The sequence below is a fragment of the Leptonychotes weddellii genome, chromosome X, assembly GCF_054177405.1.
Source record: "Leptonychotes weddellii isolate Sample4059 chromosome X, ASM5417740v2, whole genome shotgun sequence".
NCBI classification, from domain to species: Eukaryota; Metazoa; Chordata; class Mammalia; order Carnivora; family Phocidae; genus Leptonychotes; species Leptonychotes weddellii.
The window spans coordinates 26,041,091-26,059,110 of record NC_138385.1 but is presented as its reverse complement, the minus strand read 5'-3'; the positions used below and the strand labels follow the sequence as shown (position 1 = coordinate 26,059,110).

Below are 18,020 nucleotides of genomic sequence, written 5' to 3'. Positions count from 1 at the left end.
CCCCACAAGACGGCTTTCCCCTCATATTCCACGAGAATTTTTTTTAATCAAGAAAGAGGGGAATGTGCCAGCAGCTGCTAGACTTTCATTGGCTTGTTAAAAATACCAGATCTCTGTCCCTCTCTTTGACCCGCTAAATTGCAAACTTTATCCAGTGGAGCTTCACCATGTCTGTGTTTTTAAAGCTCTACAGGTAGCTCTGATAATTAGGTTTGGAGACCAATACAGAAGATTCACCTATGCAGAGATTAGTAGGATTGTATAATACAGTGATTTTCAATCCTGGCTGCACATTAAACCCACCCAGGAGCTTTAAAAAAAATCCTGGTGCCTAGCCCTTACCCTGGGCCAACTGATCTGAATCCCTGCAAGTGTGGTCCCTGGCATCTGTAATTTTTAAAAGTTCCCCAGGTGATGGTGGGGGTTGGGGGGTGCGGAGCAGGAGGTAGGACTTCCAAAGGGATGTTCATGACCTGGATTGTGGAGACTGTTTCATAGGTGTGCACATATGTTAAAACTTACCAAATTGTAAACTTTAAGTATGTGCAGTTTATGCATGTCAATTATACATCAATAAAGCTCTTTAAAGAAAAAACTCCCAGGTGATTCTCACACACGGCAGTGGTTGAGAATCATTGTTTTAACAGAAAGAGCACACGACTGGAAGGTGGAAATTGGGTAGACTTTCATCTGCCAACATGTAAGCGACTTCCTCCCCTCTGGACCTCAGTTTCATTCTGGTCAGTGGGTTCAGTTTTTTCCGGGGAGTACTTGTCGTCTCTGACATTTTGATTCTTCTGCTCAGTCTGTGTGCGCCAGGCTGTCGTTGCACCTCCTGGCCACACGAGGGGACTGTGCAGCTGGCTGCCTCTTCCTCTCAACTGAACACTCTTGTGAGGTCAAAATAGGCTGGTCAGGCATCTGTCTTTCCCTTCTGTCTGTCCTTTGGTGAGCGGGAGCCCCACTTCTGAACCACCATCTTCAGCTGCCCCCACCCAGTGGTCCTGCTGCAGGTGAGCCTTTCTTTTTAAGCAAAGTAAATCCATGAATCTCTGAATGTACAGAACAGCTTTTAAAAAGATTCCCCAGATTGCTTTGAAAATATCCAGCTCCTGCAAAGCAATTAAAGTAGGATCTAATTGAAGTATATGGATGCAGACCTCCATATGTGTGTATATACATGTGTGTGTGTGTCTATCAGTAAGCACATTGACAGTATTACTTTACTGCCTCTAAGAAAATGATCCATTCGTACAAAAGACAGTTATGTATTTGTTACAGCTACAATTTTGAGATTCTTCAGGCAGTAAATATTGCTTAGGTGAAAAATGGAATCAAGGTTAACAAACAAACCAAGTCTTTTTCCATTGTATATATGATATAAAGTACTTAAATGAGTAAATGTGTGAGACAAGAGTGTGTGTGTGTTTATCTGTCTCTGTGTTTCCATATCCTTAGGTGAACAGATTGGCTAAATATTTTAGAACGTAATCTATTCAGACACTCTGAGCATTAATCTCTATTTTTCTGGGACCTGACAGGGAAAAACAATCTGGATGCCAGTCAGAAGAGACTGACTAGAACTGATGTTACAAGATGATCTGGCTATGTCATAAATGTTGATAAATGCATTATTTTAAAAATCCACCTCAGAAATAAAAAAGCAAATGCTTTTCTAAGTGCAACAACAGCAGGGAATTATTTGAAAAAAGGAAAGACCCCTCCCCTTACACAGAATTTTCCTAATAATACTATGAAACCTTAACATTGAGTAGCTCTGTCTTTTATTTTTTGTCTTATTGCATGTTTCTTCCATTTTGATTCCTAAATTTCAGATTATTCTATGAGCCAGTCACCACACCTTGTGGGCATACATTTTGTTTAAAATGCCTTGAAAGATGCCTAGATCACAATGCAAAGTGTCCATTGTGCAAAGATGGTCTTGCACAGGTAAGACATTCTTTCTTTCTTGATTAGGTTAGCTTATCTGCAACTGGAAACTAAAATGGTGTCCTGTTGGCTCCCAAGCCAGTGCACTGTGCTTGGGCAAAATACTCCCTCAGGCCATCTGTCTATTTTTCCTGTCTTAGAGCTCCCCCTCCCCTCTTCACAAAGTCCTTCAGGAAAATGGGGCAACATCTAGGTTTTTAGGAACTGTAAATAGTGAAATTAATTTGTGATGGAAACAAAAGTATTAAATTGATGGTAAGTAGGGATCCTGCTAGGTGCTAAGCCTATCATGGCACCTGATTCACTGCAATCTTAGGTGAATCCTCTGTCCTCTCTGGGCTTGGTCTAGATGAACTCTGATGTCTTCTCATCATCAATGTTTATTCTGTGGTTTGAAGGGATCACTCCCAGGTCCCCAGAAAAACCTCACAGACCTTCAGTGTGGTGTCTGTTCCACGCCCCACCCCCAGGAGCTGCTGTACTTATTAGCAGACATTTGGCTACTTGAAAAGCTCTGCAGCTTCCAGAGCCTCTGAAAGGAACCACACAGGCTGCCACCATTGTTTTTCAGGTGGACCTGATGGAATTGCCTATAGCACAGGAATACCTGGGAGCCCATCTTGTTTTCCCTCCCTTGGGGACTTGTGCAGGACACATTACAGTCAATCTTAATGTTCCTTGACCCCTGTTGTCCCCGAGGAGAGGCCAGAGATGCAAGACTATCTCTAGGTGAATGTAGGTCCAAAGAAATCACCTGTTGAGCTTTCCCAACACCCAAACATTTGAACTAAGGGAATGGAGTGAAATAATCATCCAGGATAACCCTGGGGGGCGGTGTGTGGGGTTGGAGGGGAGGCTCACTTGTCACACCGTGCCTAGATCAGGAAGTGGGATCTGCTGGCCTGATTGTGGGTGAGGAGCCCATGGTCCTTACACTTAAACAATACATTTGTGTTGTGGTGACACTACAATATTCAAATAAGCAGAAAGAAGAAAAATCTACTCGTGCTCAGCACCTGGAGAAAACCACTGTTAACATTTTAGTATGTGCCTTTCCTGGGTTTTTGTTTTAACATCAGCGGAGGAGTCTGGATTAGCAACCTCCTGAGTCATTGCTTTTCCCCAATGACTGGGACTGGGCAAAGCAGTTGATCTCCTGCTGTCAGGCGATGGCAGTGGCTGAAAAGGCATCCTAAGAGCAGATGCTGTAGGGTCCCAGACTCAGAGGCTAGAAAATATTCTCATCTATCTCTGTGTATTGACACAGGGGCGCACTTATACCATTTCCAAGAAAAAAAAATATTTTATGCCAATCATGGTCACTGCAGAATAGACACAGATAGCTCATACTCGGAAAGGAAAAATGGTCTCAAACCAGCAGTTTTATACTCAGGAGCTCCCCCTGCTGGGTCTCTGTGGGTAGTGTCCATAGCAAGCAATTCGCCGATGTTTTTAACTCTCATTGTCTGGTTCACACAGTTGAATTCCCACTGCTTACGGATCCCTGGATATGCATGGAGTAGGGGTGTTTGGGAGGATAGTATTAGTGACAAATGGACCTGAGTGTGGTTCTGAAATCATGGTTTATAACATAATTTCAGTGATAACCTAGATGGTATATCTAAAAAACAAATAGACAAAATCACCAGTATTTAGCTGTCTTGTTTTGTTTTTAGCTAAAGTGGGGATGGGGGGGATGAATATTTAGACTGGCAGTATCCAGAAGCCAAGCATTGGGGTGGGGTGCGGTAGGGGTGGGACAGGTCAGGAAAAGATCAATGTTTGAAAGTGGCTTTTTCATTCCCCAAACATTTTGACCAGACTTTCAGTATATCCCAGATGGAGACCATTTTTGCGAGCTTGTAAATGCAGTAACCAGAAAAAGGAAAGGGAAAGATCCGGCCCCCCCCTCTTTTTTTGACAAGAACATAATCTCAATTTGAGTGTTTTAGGGAAGCTATGAGATTTATAGAACTTCAATGCAGGTCTTTTTCCCTTGTTAAAATATTTTGCCTAATTATAAAAGTAATTAGTCACATGTAACATCCAGAGAATATATGCATTATGATGTTACCAGCTGCTAATGTGTGGGTCCAAATTACTCCAATATGTGGGTCATTCAACTATTCTACTGATTACATCAGATGCGCTTTGTGTTTTTCTGAGGACTGCATAATATCTCATTGCCCTGTTCCCCCATAGTGCTTGGCATCCAGAAAATATAGCAAAAATGTCATAATGGAAGAGCTAATAGCTAAATTCCTTCCAGAAGAACTCAAGGAACGAAAGCGGCTTTATGAAGAAGAAATGGAAGAACTTTCTAAGTATGTACATGCGCGTTTCTCTTTTTTCTCCTTTCAGTTTCACTTACAGCAGCTCATAGAACTGAATATGCACATTTCTTCCTAACTTCTCACTTGGCGATATCATGTTGGTAGCTTGACATTGGCCTTGGTGAGAGTGTCTACGCTATAGAAATTGGCAAATGCTATAAGCCAGAGCTTCCCCCAACCAAAAGCCAGTTGTTCAGCATTTACCAGCACACCACTGAAGAAGCGTAAGTCAAACCATCAACCAGGTCACATCTTGGCACTTGTAACTGGGTGTTGCTGGTAGGAGTAAATAGGAGTAGCTAAATCGGGGGAACTTACAGCATGTACAGAAGACTGCAAATACTTAAGAAGGTGCTATGAGGTAGGAGTAAATTGGAGTAGCTAAATCAGGAGAACTTATAGCATGTACAGAAGACTGCAAATACTTAAGAAGGTGCTATGAGGTTAAGAATTTTGGTGCCAGCCAGACCTGGGCTTGTGACCCACTTCTGCCACAAAGCAAGTATACTTCAGGGCCTTGGGCAAGTCACTTGACCTCTCTGGACCTCAGTTTCCTCATCTGTAGCTTGGGAATGATCAGTTCTTACCTCACAGACTAGTTATGAAGATCAAATGGGTTGTAAGTACTTAATGAATGGCAATAGTGAGACTGCTGCTTGTTCTGTGCTTCCTTTGCCAGGGACGGGGGAGATGCAGGGTAAGGATGGGGATGGAAGTAGGCCTCTTCCGCCCGACTGGAAGAGCAGCTCGCTTAGAAAAAGCAGGAGGCAGTCTCTCACTTCCGCCTCTCCCACTGCTGCCCTCCCACCTCCCGATCCCCAGTGGAATCCTCACAGCATTCTGGGGGCGAGGTGCCCGATGGCAAAAGCTGCTCTGGTTTTCTGCCCACCCTGTAGAGAACATTTCTAAACTGCCACCAGTTTGTCTGAGTGAGCCTCTCACTTCAAATGATATGTTTTCCTGAGAAGCTAGAAATGAAATCCTTTGTTTTCTCATTGACTTATAGTAGATCTACTCAGAGCATCTTTATTTCTGATTCTTAAATTCGCCTTGAGTTTCTGTGAGCCCTTCTCTCCAATATCATTTAATGTCTAATTAATAAACACTGGAATATACTAGAGGGATATCTATTTAAAGAAATCGTAAACTGAATACTTCGGGGATTTGGGCAGATGGTCTTATATCTATTGATAGGTTCCAGTATTGGATTTACCAGACAAAGATGAGAACAGTGATCCACGAGGAGCTGGCCCGGTTGGTGGTTTCCCATTAGGCTGTGTGTCTGCTTCTTCATGGGCACTTGTTGAAGGGCAAACTCCTGGGTCCTAACTCCAGAGCTAATATACCAGTATCTTGGGGGGGTCCTGCAGCCTGTTGTCTGGATTTAAGGGCCCCTGGTGCCTGATGCACAGGAGCGTTTGAGCATCCGCTGGGCTAGATTACACTTGCCTCTCTGTTGCTCCCTCCTCCTTCTGGCTGGGCTTGCCAAGCAGATCTCCTGCAGGCTTTGCAGATTTGAGATGCTGATGGAGACCTTGCACAGATTTTTCCACCATCCCCCTGGAGGGCTGGGTCCACCTTTACCACCAGCCCGACACCTGAAGAGATTGTTCTGAGTAGAGAGCATGAAAAAAAAATCTGAGGTATAGCTATCGCCCACAATGTGAAGGTACTAGAGGATGTCTTTAGCCAAATTAGAATGGACAGAATATCAGTTTCAATCTCTCAGCGCTTAGGCTAACCTCTGCACCAGGTAATGGGACTCAGCCCATAGTGTTGGTTGCATCTCAGAATTTTTTTATCAGCCGTCAAAACTTGAGGTCTCCTTGCCTTCCTGTGGGGGAACCACAAGGTGACGTTTGACCAACCTTTCTGTGTTCTGCTCCATTGCTTTGAGAAATCCACGTCATTTGCTCTTCCTGACAGCTTAAATAAGAACGTGCCTATTTTCGTGTGTACTATGGCCTATCCCACCGTTCCTTGTCCCCTGCACATCTTTGAGCCTTGTTACCGTCTGATGATTCGTAGATGCATTGAGACAGGCACAAGGCAGTTTGGCATGTGCCTTGGAGATCCTGTCAAAGGGTAAGTGGAGGACTATGTAGAGTGAAGGGAGGTTTGGGTGGAGAGGGATTTGGGTTTACTTTGGAGTGCTCCCCGGAGATGCGGAGGCACAGCTCCTGAGATTTGGTCAGTTCATGACCATGAGTATTTGTAGAGACCAGGGTCTCCTTGGCCCCTAGTATACCATGTAATAGGCTGCCTATATAAAGGAACCCCAGGATTAATCTTTTGTTAAAAGAGTGGTATATACTATAAATTTGTTTTACTATAAGACTGTGGGCCCTGGAGTCACACTGCCTGGGTTTATATTCTGGCTCCAGCCTTAGAGCAAGTTTGACTTTGGGCAAGTTACTTCTGTGACTCAATTTCCTTACCTTAAAGTGGGTACAATAATAGTGCCTACCTCATTGGGTTTGTTGGGAGGATTGGTGAGTTAGTGCATATAAAGCACTGGAGCGCAGTAGCTAATACATAGCATCTGCTCAGTACATGGGAGCAGTTATATTATTGCATAAAGATTTTTCTTTGCACAGGCACTGCCTGTTGTGTAGTTGCTGCTGTGGACCCCAGGACAGGCAAATAGGCAGAAGTCCCTTGAGGCACAGCCTGGGATTACAGAAATGGCTCAGGGCCAGGCCACAGAAATGACTCAAGAATTTACGTCTTTACTCATACCCTATTAAGCAGGTTCGCGGAATACGGCTGCATCCTGGAGATCAGAAATGTTCAGTTCTTTTCTGATGGCCGCTCGGTGGTGGACAGCATAGGCAAGAGGCGCTTTAAGGTCCTCCATCAGGGCCAGCGAGATGGTTACAATACAGCCGACATTGAATACATTGAAGACCAAAAGGTGAGGGTGGCCAGTGCCAAGAATCCCAAAGCCAGGTTATCCCTGTAGCTTGGCACACAAAGATGTTTGCAAAAGAATTTCTCAGCACTGTTGGGGGCCTTGGGATTTCTCACCAAATTGTGCCAGCAACACTGAATGCTGCTGGATTGCTGTTCGATTGTAGAATGGCACCAGGAGCACCCCGTGTCCTGGCTTTCCCTGCTTAGTTGCTGAGTTGTATTCATGCATGAGAAATGCCAAGCCAGACCAACAAACCTGGGGCCCATTCATCCTAGGAGTTAGGTCTCTGCCAGAGATACCAAAGGATAGATCTAGAGTGATCTCTACACATGTGCATTTTATGTATCAATTTATTCATATTTTCCAACTTTTTCTTTTGAGATAATTGCAGATTCTCACGTACATTTGTATTTTTTTTAAAGATTTTATTTATTTATTTGGCAGAGAGCACAAGCAGGGGGAATGGCAGGCAGAGGGAGAGGGAGAAGCAGGCTCAGGGAGCCTGATGTGGCACTCGATCCCAGGACCCTGGGATCATGACCTGAGCCAAAGGCAGACGCTTAACCGACTGAGCTACTCAGGAGCCCCCGTACGTTTGTATTTTTAAATGTGCAGCCTGGTTAAGAGTTCTTCCCTATAGCTCATCATACCAAAAAGCAGAAAGATAACATGTCCAGTTAATCCTTGGTGTTCTGGACTAATGGGTAGAAGAAGAGGTAAATAATCCCATGTTCATTTATATTTACATTCACTACATAGTACAAGATTAGTACATGTTTGATCAATGAATGAATGTATTTGACTTGCAAAATAGAGTCACACAGTGAGACACAGACACACTCATGTCTCTTTTCCCAGTGAGCAATGGGAAGCCAGAGATAAGACATGAAAAGGAGAGAGGCATAAAACAGCATAAGCTAGTTTGACAGCATGCCTCCACTCAAGCCAGTTGGCATCTCTGGTTTTCTGTCTGTCTTGCTGTTTCCGCTAATTGACCCAGAGGAAACTTTATCCTTCCTCCACCTTCAGCAGTATTTACACACAGCCTACCCTCTGGCTGAGGAGCCTTTCACACGCCACACAGGAGAAGGCCGGGTGGGTGAGCCTTCCTAGGGAGGCAGGCTGGATGCCCAAAGGGAGTCAGTGTCAGCAGCAGCTTCGGGGGTGGTGGAGAAGATACAGAGTGCTTCATTTCCACTTTGGTACTTTCAGGTTCAAGGAGACGATTATGCTGAGCTCATGGGATTACATAATTGTGTCTATGAGCAAGCATCATCATGGTTTCATTCGCTCAAATCATCTCTGAAGAATCGGATACTCAGTCACTTTGGTCCAATGCCAGAGAAAGATGCTGATCCCCAGGTATATAAAAATGTCTCTTTGTAATGGACTGTCGCCACCAGATGAGAGATCCTAGGGTTTGGGATTAGATGGGTGCAGAGTTGCCATTTGGCAGATCAAGAGCAGAGAGGGAGATGGATCCAATTTGGTATTGTTTGGCTGGGCAGTGGGCATCATGGGTAAGACCCAAAGGATCCTGAGTCAGAATTGGAGTAATAAAGTAAAGCAGTAGGAACTTGGATCCAAGACAGGTTTTGAGAGGTAAGTCAGGTGAGAGATTGGGAACACAGATGCCATCAACAGAAGAACCTTCAGTGGGAGTCCAGTTTCACACCACGGTAATGTGTGGGAGTGACATGATTCATGCAAAGGCCAAGCTTAAGAGAAGGGTATCCTGGGAGCTGAGACCAAAGGTTTCCATTTCTGGGGAACTTCATAACCCTCTCCCCCATTGCTGCAGGAGCTAGGAGATGGGACCAGCTACCTTACAGGATTCCAACTGCAAGACCCCAGAATCTTGTCACACCTGGGTCCCTCCCTGCTTAGCAGGGGTGAGCAGTTCCTGAGCAAATAGGCCCAATCTTTAAATTTACCCTTGGCTGAATTATACTAGAAAGCAGTTCATTAGGTTCTACTGGATCAGTCTGTTTCCTGGGGGGACATGTCCACTTGAGAGATCAAGCTGCAGATCAGAAGCTCTTCAGGAAAGTGGAGATAAGTTTCACCAAGCTTTGCTTGCCTGGTATAAATCAGACAATACTCTCTCTCTAGGACAAGGCTGGAGATAACCTAGTCAAATACTTGCCCCCGATCACCTCTCCTACATTCTGAGCTGGCTCCCCTACATCATCACCTCCATGACGTCCTTGATTCTTTACTTTCACTCATTCCCGACTCTGTCACAATAGTAAAACAATATGTATGTTCTGATTTCCCTGCCAGGAGGCTGGTCCTTACCGCTCTAGCTGTGTGACCTTGGGTAAATCACTTCTCCTTTCTCAACCTTTCTCCCAGCTCTGCAATGAGGGAGGTGGATGAGGAGGTCTCCAAAGTCCCCGCCTCTTACATCTGGAGTTGTAAAACACCAGTCTGTTCCCTAATGGGCTGAAATGTCTCACTTTCTCCAGACCACAAAGGTGGCTCTTTCCCGCCATGCAAAGGCATCGTGAATGTTGAAGGGAGAATGGCCAGTCAGTGCTTCCCAGTGACCCAGTTCCTGGCTCTGGGCCACTGTGACTCAGGACTACATCAGAGCTCTGAGCAAGCTCATGATCAAGTGTAATGTTCCCCTTCACCTTCTGGAAAGCATTCTCCCTCAGTCAGGCAGAAGGTAGCAATCAGCAATGATACAGCATCTTCCACAAGAGAAAACACAGATGCCACAGAGTGATTCATAAGGGCTCGATGACACAGAAAGCTGAAATCTTGGGTTCATTTCCTTTCTTATTAGAACTGTTATCATGTTGCTTTGGCAGCAGCAGCAGCAGCAAAAAAAAAAAAAAAAAAAAAAAATCATCCGGTTTGATCCAGTCAGGGCTGCAGCCCCAGTGGTCCCATTAATAAGAATGTTCTAAGCCTCGGGAGGAGATTTCTCAGAAACAGCCACAAGTATTAACATCAGCTTAAATATCTTTGTTAATGGCCCTGGGAAAGACAGTTTAGAATGTGTCAATTTCATATTCAGAACTAAAAATAGGAGGGAGAGCCTGTTAGAGCTCACAGTGAGGGACAAAAAAGAATTCAAATGTAGCTACAGGCACAGAGAAGCCAAGAAGGCAGCAGGGTTTGAGGAGAATCAGGCGAGCCAGTTTGGAGGCAAATAGTCCCACATGTAGGTGGTCTGACCAGAATGGGGTTCTGTATAGTCCTAAACCAACCTTCTGAAAGTTGTGAGCCGAGAGCTCATTTCAGGCTTTGTAGGAAGTGAGTCGCCAGTGTCTGAAATGTGTGCTTGAGAAGCTGCTAACAAACAGAATTTCGGTGAAGGAGTCATGTGGGACGGGAAAGCTCTTTATTAAAAAAGAAACCTGGGGACCAAATACATTTCTAATGGGAATGTGTTCTCTAATTGGAATTTTTGCGAGAGTGGGATTGCTGTGCTTTGGGGCTGTGGATCATAGGCTTCGGTTTCAGAGGAGAAGCTCGCTGTGGCCTATGTATGTGGCCATATGTACATGGCATATGTGGACTATATTGCCTTCAACCAGAAGCAGAGAAATAAAGGGAGTTAAGAGACATGCCAAGCCCAAGGGATCATGGGAACTGAATGCCCACATGTGGCATGTGTCAGTCCAAAGAACCTAAACAGAATCTTCGAAATGGAACAGACTGAGTAGCAGATATTCTAGCTCACAGAATCACACTGGCTAGGAGGTATAGGGTATCTGTTAGGATATTGATGGGTTTGCTTTGACAACTGCTAATAAAAATAATTGTAGCTTGAACCAGATAGAGGGCTAAGGCAGCTCTCTTCCATGAGATCATTCAGAGATCCAGTCTCCTTCCTCACAAAGCTCTACCATCATTAGGATGTTGCCCCATCTTCCTGATAGAAGAAGGCTGATCATCACCATGTTCATGCTCTAGCTGGGCAGAAGAGAGAAAGAGTAAGGCAGCGCATGACCCAGAAGTTACACATAGAACTTCCCTTTACATCTCCTTAGCCAGAACTTTGTCTTGTGGCCTCCCCTTGCTGCAATGCAGCCTTTGTTTCTGGGTGGCTACATGCCCGGCTCAGATAAGGGGAAGTAGACCTGGGGGTAATTAGCAGCGTCTGCCATACACAGAAGCAGTTCCACCTGGGATGTTTACCTTGCAGCTTGGGAAACCTGCAGACTGATCTCACTTCTGTGGGAATGGGATGAACCCATTGTGTTTCACTGTTGTAGGTTAACCCAAATGGTCCAGCCTGGTGCTGGTGGACGTTAGCGGTTCTTCCATTGGAAAGCCGAGCTCAGCTCCCATTCCTAGCAATGAGGTCCTTAAAGGATAGACTGAACGGTATTCGGCGAGTCCTGGCCTTTATATCCCGAAACCAAAACTAGTGAGAGTGGATTGCTGAAGAGGAGCCGCCACCCTCCCCACCGCCCTTGGGGGAGTCATCTTGTAAATATATCTAATTGCAATAACATCTTAACAGAAGGAAGTATCAAACAGGCATTTCCCTGCTGTTGATCACAGAGAGAACGTGTGTAGAAAGACCAAAAGCATGGGACCTGTTTGAAACTTTCTGTCTTAAGATGCTTCTTGACATGCTGCACAACTACATGCTCAGCAGAGGTGTTTAAAAGCCCAGAAGAAAAAAATTAATTTGATTTCGACATCAACTTTTCTGAAAGTTTAAAGTGGTTTTACTTTAATTTTCTTTCTTGCATAGTTAAGTGTGTGGTTGAAATGTGAAGCACAGATACTGATAATGTTGCTGCGTTATTTCACTGACTTGAGTTCTCATTCCAAACGGTTCAGGTTTTATACAGTATTGTGTAAAATAATGTTCATCCTACATTCTGTTTTAATAATTTATTTTTTTGCACTACTGTATCCTTTTTTTTCTACATGTATGTTTGTAACTATTTAAGTGTATGTTACTGAAAAGCCAGTTGCTTTATTTATTAACGTGGTTTACCATGTACCTAGGGGGAAGTAACAGTACTAGAAATGTGTCATTTTTGCTTTAATCGCATTTTACTATGTTTCTCGAACGAGCTCTCGAACCGTTTTTGTATCTACCCTATTGGATGCTTAAAGGAAGTTCAGAGTCACGCTGAGACTACTGATCTTCACAGGTTCCATTTGGCTTTCAGTCTGAATTCAACAATATAAGATACGCAAGGGATTTGCCATACATCATGGAATAAGCCAGGGTAAGGTAAAATAATCCATTTTCTATGTGTTACACAGAGCAGGGCTGAAGGAATGATTTTCCTTCAATGAAGAGATGAATCAGAGGGGCATCTTTTAGTACAATCTATTATAGGCATTTATCTTAACAATCTAATTACAAGTGTATATTATTTCTCCCCAGTGCAGTTAAGAGTGGGATTTTGAGGCAGGATGATTTTTAACCCTTCAGAGGGAATGGTTTTCAGTTTGACACATCATAGCCTCCATACCCCACCTCTTCTCAGGGTTCTGAGGATCACGACCTGGCTAGCATGTGTGGAAACATGTCAAGAAGGGCTGTTTGTTATTAAAAGTGCAAAGAAGCCAGTAGAAAAAGTAGAACCCTTAAAAAAAAAAAAACCAGACAAACTGTCTTTTAGGTTTGTAAATCTCTTTAAAGGAAACAATGAATCCATGATTTTATCTAAGCACTGCCTTCCCTCCCAAATGCCCAAATGCCGTAGGCCAAAGATTTCAATATAGGGGAAGAATAGTGGGAGGGGAAGGGAAGAGGGAGCTCTTTTTTAGCCTGCTTAGTGCTAGTGTGATTCCTTTAGTGCCAGGAGAACCTGAAAAATGCCGTGAGGATGGGGTGTCACAATGACAGGGTGAAGAGATTAGGATAGGCAAGAAGTGAGTCCTGCCATTCGCACGGTCGTGCACATTATCCCCCCACGTGATGCTGGATGGATGCAGTGTGGCCCATCCACCCCATTGAGGAGAGGTTAGTGCCTCAAGTAACCAACCTGACTTCTTCCATCACCACCTCTGGCCAGAAACAGAGAAGGGAGAATGAGATGATCCAGGCAACAGAAAAGAGATTCACGTAAGCAGAAACCAAATGATCTTTTCTGCACTTGCTAAATGGATGCTATTTTGTCAGGGCATTATGTTACCAGGCTTGATGTTGCAGCCAGACTAGGCTAGTGAAGAATGGAAGTATAGGCATGGTTATTGCCCAGGCAAATTCTGCAAGGCTCAGGGAGCAGGAAACTAAAGGCTCCCCCTCCCACTTGGTGCCCAACCATGAGGTCATAGCATAGTCCTAGTAAAATATTTTCCTGTCATCTAGTGTAAGTGCAGCAAAGAAATTGTCGTAAGCATCTCCTCTTGGTAGATGTTTTTGTTTTATGATTTAACTCTTTCTGGGCCCCAGGTTCCTCATCTAGCAAATGGTAGTGATCAGTGCCACATAGAGGGTTGCTATGAACGTTATATAAGGTAGTATATATGTAAATCACTTAGCAGAGTGCCTAGCACCTAGGAGACGTTCGAAAAATAATAGTTTTGATTAGGTTATTCATAGTTACAGAATATCATCGGGGCCCACATTTGCATAAAACAGTTTACACACAGTACCCATATCTACCCCTTTAAATGTAGTTGGGGGGATCTACACCACTGATTCTCGGACCATAACTTGATGCTTTACAGTTAATTCCTTTTGGAGCCAAGTCTGTTTGGGAAAATGAAAAGACTAGAAAACAAATGAGGGTCAGAGACAAGGGAGACTTCTGGGCCGGTACATTTTTCCCTATTTCAATAGGACTAAAAAGTAGTCCTCTTTGGAGGTCTGGAATTTCAGATATAATGGAAGCCTTAAGTTCTAGCTCCATTAGAATAACCAGCTCATCTTGTTCTCCAAAAAGTATTAAAAATCTTGGTCATGCCAGAGTGAACGAGTTTTACAATCTGACTTTTGTGCTTATTAGTTCATGGGGTTTCTTTATGCTGCCGCAACAGAAATCTTTTGTGAACCTACTATGTACCAGGCACTGAGCCAGGCGATTCCAGGTTCATTCCATGAACATACATGAGTCCGTGGAATCGCTTATTTTCCATATCAAACCCTGTGAGATCAGTTACCATCCCCATATTATAGATGAGAAGGCTGAGGCCCTGCAATGTTAGACATTTTGCTCAGGTAACACAGCCAGTTAATAGCCAAGCTTGATTTTGAACCCCTTACTTTGCAGATTTTTAACATTTTAAACAGTTTATGTTACACATCATTTTATTAGATAGGCATGGCAACCGAGTCACAAAAGTGAGCCCCAGAAGCTCATAATTCAAATGGCAGTTGAGGGTTAAGTAAAATTCAGTTACCTCACACATCTTCACTTAATCTAGGTAGAAAGGGAAGTTTGATTTTTTCAAAATAAAATTCTACATTATAGAATATTCCATGTTGATAAATGAGAATCTAACTCCAGCAAACATAGATCTTGGCTGGGCAGAATTGCATTGTACTCTCAGTAGCTTAAATACACATTTGGGTTGTTTTCTAGCAAGCTTTTGTTTCAGCAGTGGTTGGAGGTAAGATGCAAGGCTGATAAAGCCTTGGCTTTCTTTGGGATGTACTTGAATGGGTAGTCATTTGAACATGACCATTTTCACTACATATAAATTGATTTTGCTGCCAAGCTTGAGTATGAAGAATGTACAGAGAAAAGACGTAAGGCTAAATCTAGGCCAGAAGTACAAGACTTCCCCCTTGGTAGATCGTGCCATTTATTTGGTTAATTTTCTTATTATAACCTAGATTATACTTAGATTATTTTCTGTGTGTGTGTGTATATGTGTGTATATATGTATATATGTGTGCATATATATATATATATATATATATATTAGGTACCAAGCAGATATTATGCCTTTCTGCTTTGTACTGTACTACTGCTGCTAGCTAATAACCAGCAAAATGTAGAAAATGAAAAATGATAAACTAATTTTCTATAGGCAACTTGGAGAAAAGGGTGCCTGCCCCTGACTTAATGGGGCAGAGAACTGACTATTTTGAGAATTTGCCTTTTCTGAAGGCTGAGTGCTTCTAGCCCCATGGCGTTTCCAGCTCTGCCTGTGGGGCTGGCCTGGGCTCAGATAATCCCCTGTGACTGGCTGTCGGAGTAGTGGAGCTCCTGAGGCTGGGTTCACAGCACCCAGAGGTCTCTTAACTGTCAACAGATGGCATGCTGTTGATGGACCAGAATCCATCAGGGACTGTGTTCGCTCTGCCAACTCCCATTTCCAAGTTGGGAGCTTCATTCAAGGACTCAGTTCTTGAGTTCCCAACATGTTGACTTTGCATCCATTTCTCTTTATCGAGGCAAAATCATAGCAGAGGTGTATAATAAAGATGCAAATGGAAGGCAGCCCAAATAATGGAAAAGGACAGATTTTTCAGCCCATCTGGGGCTTGAGGAATGAGGTTTTGATTTAGGATTGAAAGCAGTTCTGAAAAGCAGCCAGCTGCATGGGCTACAGTTTGTGCCCCTTCCTGAGTGCAGAGAGAAAAAAGGAAAAGGAGTCACGTAAAATGTACGCATTCAGTTCCTCTTAGACGGATAGCTCCCACTGTTCAACTGTTTAATAACCTGGGTGGTGCACATCCAGAGGTGAAATGAAGTTGTTTTCACTTACAAATGGTTATTTTTCAATGCGCTAAGTTAACCTTGAGAGAGAAGTGCCTCTAATCTCTGTTCCTGGTGTCCTTTTAAAGCTTTTGCTTCATGACTGTAGCAGTTAAAAATTTGTCGCAGCAAATGTGATTAACAGAAGTTTACAGAGCAATGCTGTAGCTGGTGTCCCGTTAAAAATTGCCTAACATTTATCTATTGTCAAAGCAACAACAATAACAAAATAAAAGGAGAGCAAATAGGTCAATGTGGCGTCATAGGCTTATCTTCGATAAACTAGTTCCATCATTTCAGGCAGTCCTCAGTCATGCCAGGATTAAAATATCAAGCAGGCCACTCAAACAGTGGCAAATGTGTCCGTGTGTCTGTGAGTCCGGTTGTTTGTTCAGCAGCCATTTTACTTTCGCACTGTAATAAACTGAAAGGGGAATTAAGATAATGCTTCCCCCCTCCCCCGTTGCTATTCAACTACCTCTATATGCTTGGTTTCTCTTTAGGGGTTTCTTTCTTCCAAATCTGTAAAAAATGCTGTTTCAGCTCATCTATATTGTAATAGCAATGTGATTGATATAGACAGTTGCTGTGAAAGCTGTTCATTCTTTAAAAATGTTTCCTATTGTCTCACTTTATATCTAACAAAGCTCTACCCATAACCTTAGGGCGAGAATTACCTAGATAAGTTATCATTTTGTTGGAAGCTGAATAGAAGGGAAAGCTATTGGACCATCTATTTTGTTCTTGTTCCTGTTGCCTATAATACATTTGACCAGAAGATCTTTCAAGGAAGTAGACCTGAACTCAGACAGTAAGCTGTCACGTATCTGACAGGCCGGCGTGAGCTAGTTAATGTGACTGATGTGTTCTGAAAACCTGGCCAGAAATTGTTTTTTAAAAATGCATAAATTGTTTTTAAAAAAAATCTTGTTATTTGAAGACTTACATTGAAGCGTTTTGCCAATAATCCACCCCTAGTCTGTAAATCCGTTCATATGTTGGGTTTGCTTAAAGCAGAATACACTACCTACTGTTTTCTTTGCCAATATAAAATGTTTGTGAAAAGCAAGTTACGTGTTTTTATTTGCGTCAAACCGTTTTTCCACAATAGGCTAAAGCTAAGGCCCAAAGTGCGAACCTTTTGACAGGAAAACTGGTAAAACTGACTGGGACAGTGAGCAATATTGACTAAGCTGAGTCCAGCAAGAGCGATTCAGTAACATCTTTTCAGTACCAGTTCTAAGTCTCCTGCCATCGACGACCTTACGCAAGTTCTGTCTCGCCCCTGGAAAACAAAATCCAAGTGGAGTGGGACGATTAAAATGATAGCAAATCCCACTTGGCTTGACCTTTGTGTAACAGGGTCTTTGGGGTAATTGAGAAAAATGAGAGCTCCTGACCAAGTAGATCCCAGAGGAAACGCTTGGCTCTGTTGGACTTCTGTGCCCAGTCCGCCACTCTCTGGTGGTCAGGAGATTGAGCACACCCCGGCCAAAGGCACAGTCTTCCCTCCCAGGCAGTCTGGCCCAGAATGCCTGCCTAACTCCCTCTGGAGAACTGCTTCGGGTCATCTAAAAAGAAGGTCTTGTTTGCAATTGCCCTCCAGGCCTTGAGCAAAGCCAAAGCCAACACTTTCTGCTTCCTCTCCTCTGGGATCCACTCTGGCTCCGCTCCTGTGAGTTCTCTAGGGCCGAAGATGCCTCCCTGGAAGGAACTCCCCCAGGCGCCAAATGAGATCAGAGCAAGAGAAGGAAAGAACAAATGCCCTAGACCCACAGGCTACCAGATACTTCCACTTTCCCTTCCTCTCTCCGATGATTTCATCACTCCCAGGAGGGGCTGAGGTGGGACGGGAAAGGGCCCCGGTCAGTACTCCTGATGTTGGCTTCTTCCAAGTAATGCAGAAATTCCCCAGCTGGCCTTGTCCACGTTCAGCCCAATGTGAAGGCATGCCCTGGTCAAGGCAGGAGAGTGCAGGCCCCGAGGAGCCCTGCCTCTGGATCTCTGAGCCCCCTTCTCCCACCCTTTCCGGTTTTCTGTGACTGCCTTTCCCTTTCCAACCTATCCTGCCATTGCCCAGCCGTCCATGTTTACTGCCCACTTTGATACACATGTACTAGCAAATAGCATCGTTGCGTTAAAAAGCCCCGAAAAACCCTTTCCTCCACTTACGGAAGTGCTGCCCCCCCC

General features: G+C 43.9%; 1 protein-coding gene across 7 annotated transcripts in view; it reads left to right on the top strand.

Moving 5' to 3' along the window:
- LONRF3 (LON peptidase N-terminal domain and ring finger 3) overlaps positions 1–16,899 on the top strand; it is a 38,948-nt gene extending 22,049 nt beyond the window's left edge. For 4 of the 7 annotated variants that reach the window (XM_081808345.1, XM_081808342.1, XM_081808343.1 and 1 more), the window contains 6 exons: positions 1,836–1,950; positions 4,153–4,274; positions 6,210–6,368; positions 7,032–7,197; positions 8,410–8,559; positions 11,427–16,899. In XM_081808345.1, the coding sequence (XP_081664471.1) occupies positions 1,836–1,950; positions 4,153–4,274; positions 6,210–6,368; positions 7,032–7,197; positions 8,410–8,559; positions 11,427–11,582 (868 nt within the window). In that variant the 3' untranslated portion in view covers positions 11,583–16,899. The remainder of the gene's footprint in view (positions 1–1,835; positions 1,951–4,152; positions 4,275–6,209; positions 6,369–7,031; positions 7,198–8,409; positions 8,560–11,426) is intronic. The other 3 variants (XM_081808346.1, XM_081808344.1, XM_081808341.1) reach the window with 1 other exon arrangement.
- Positions 16,900–18,020: the final 1,121 nt, after the last annotated feature.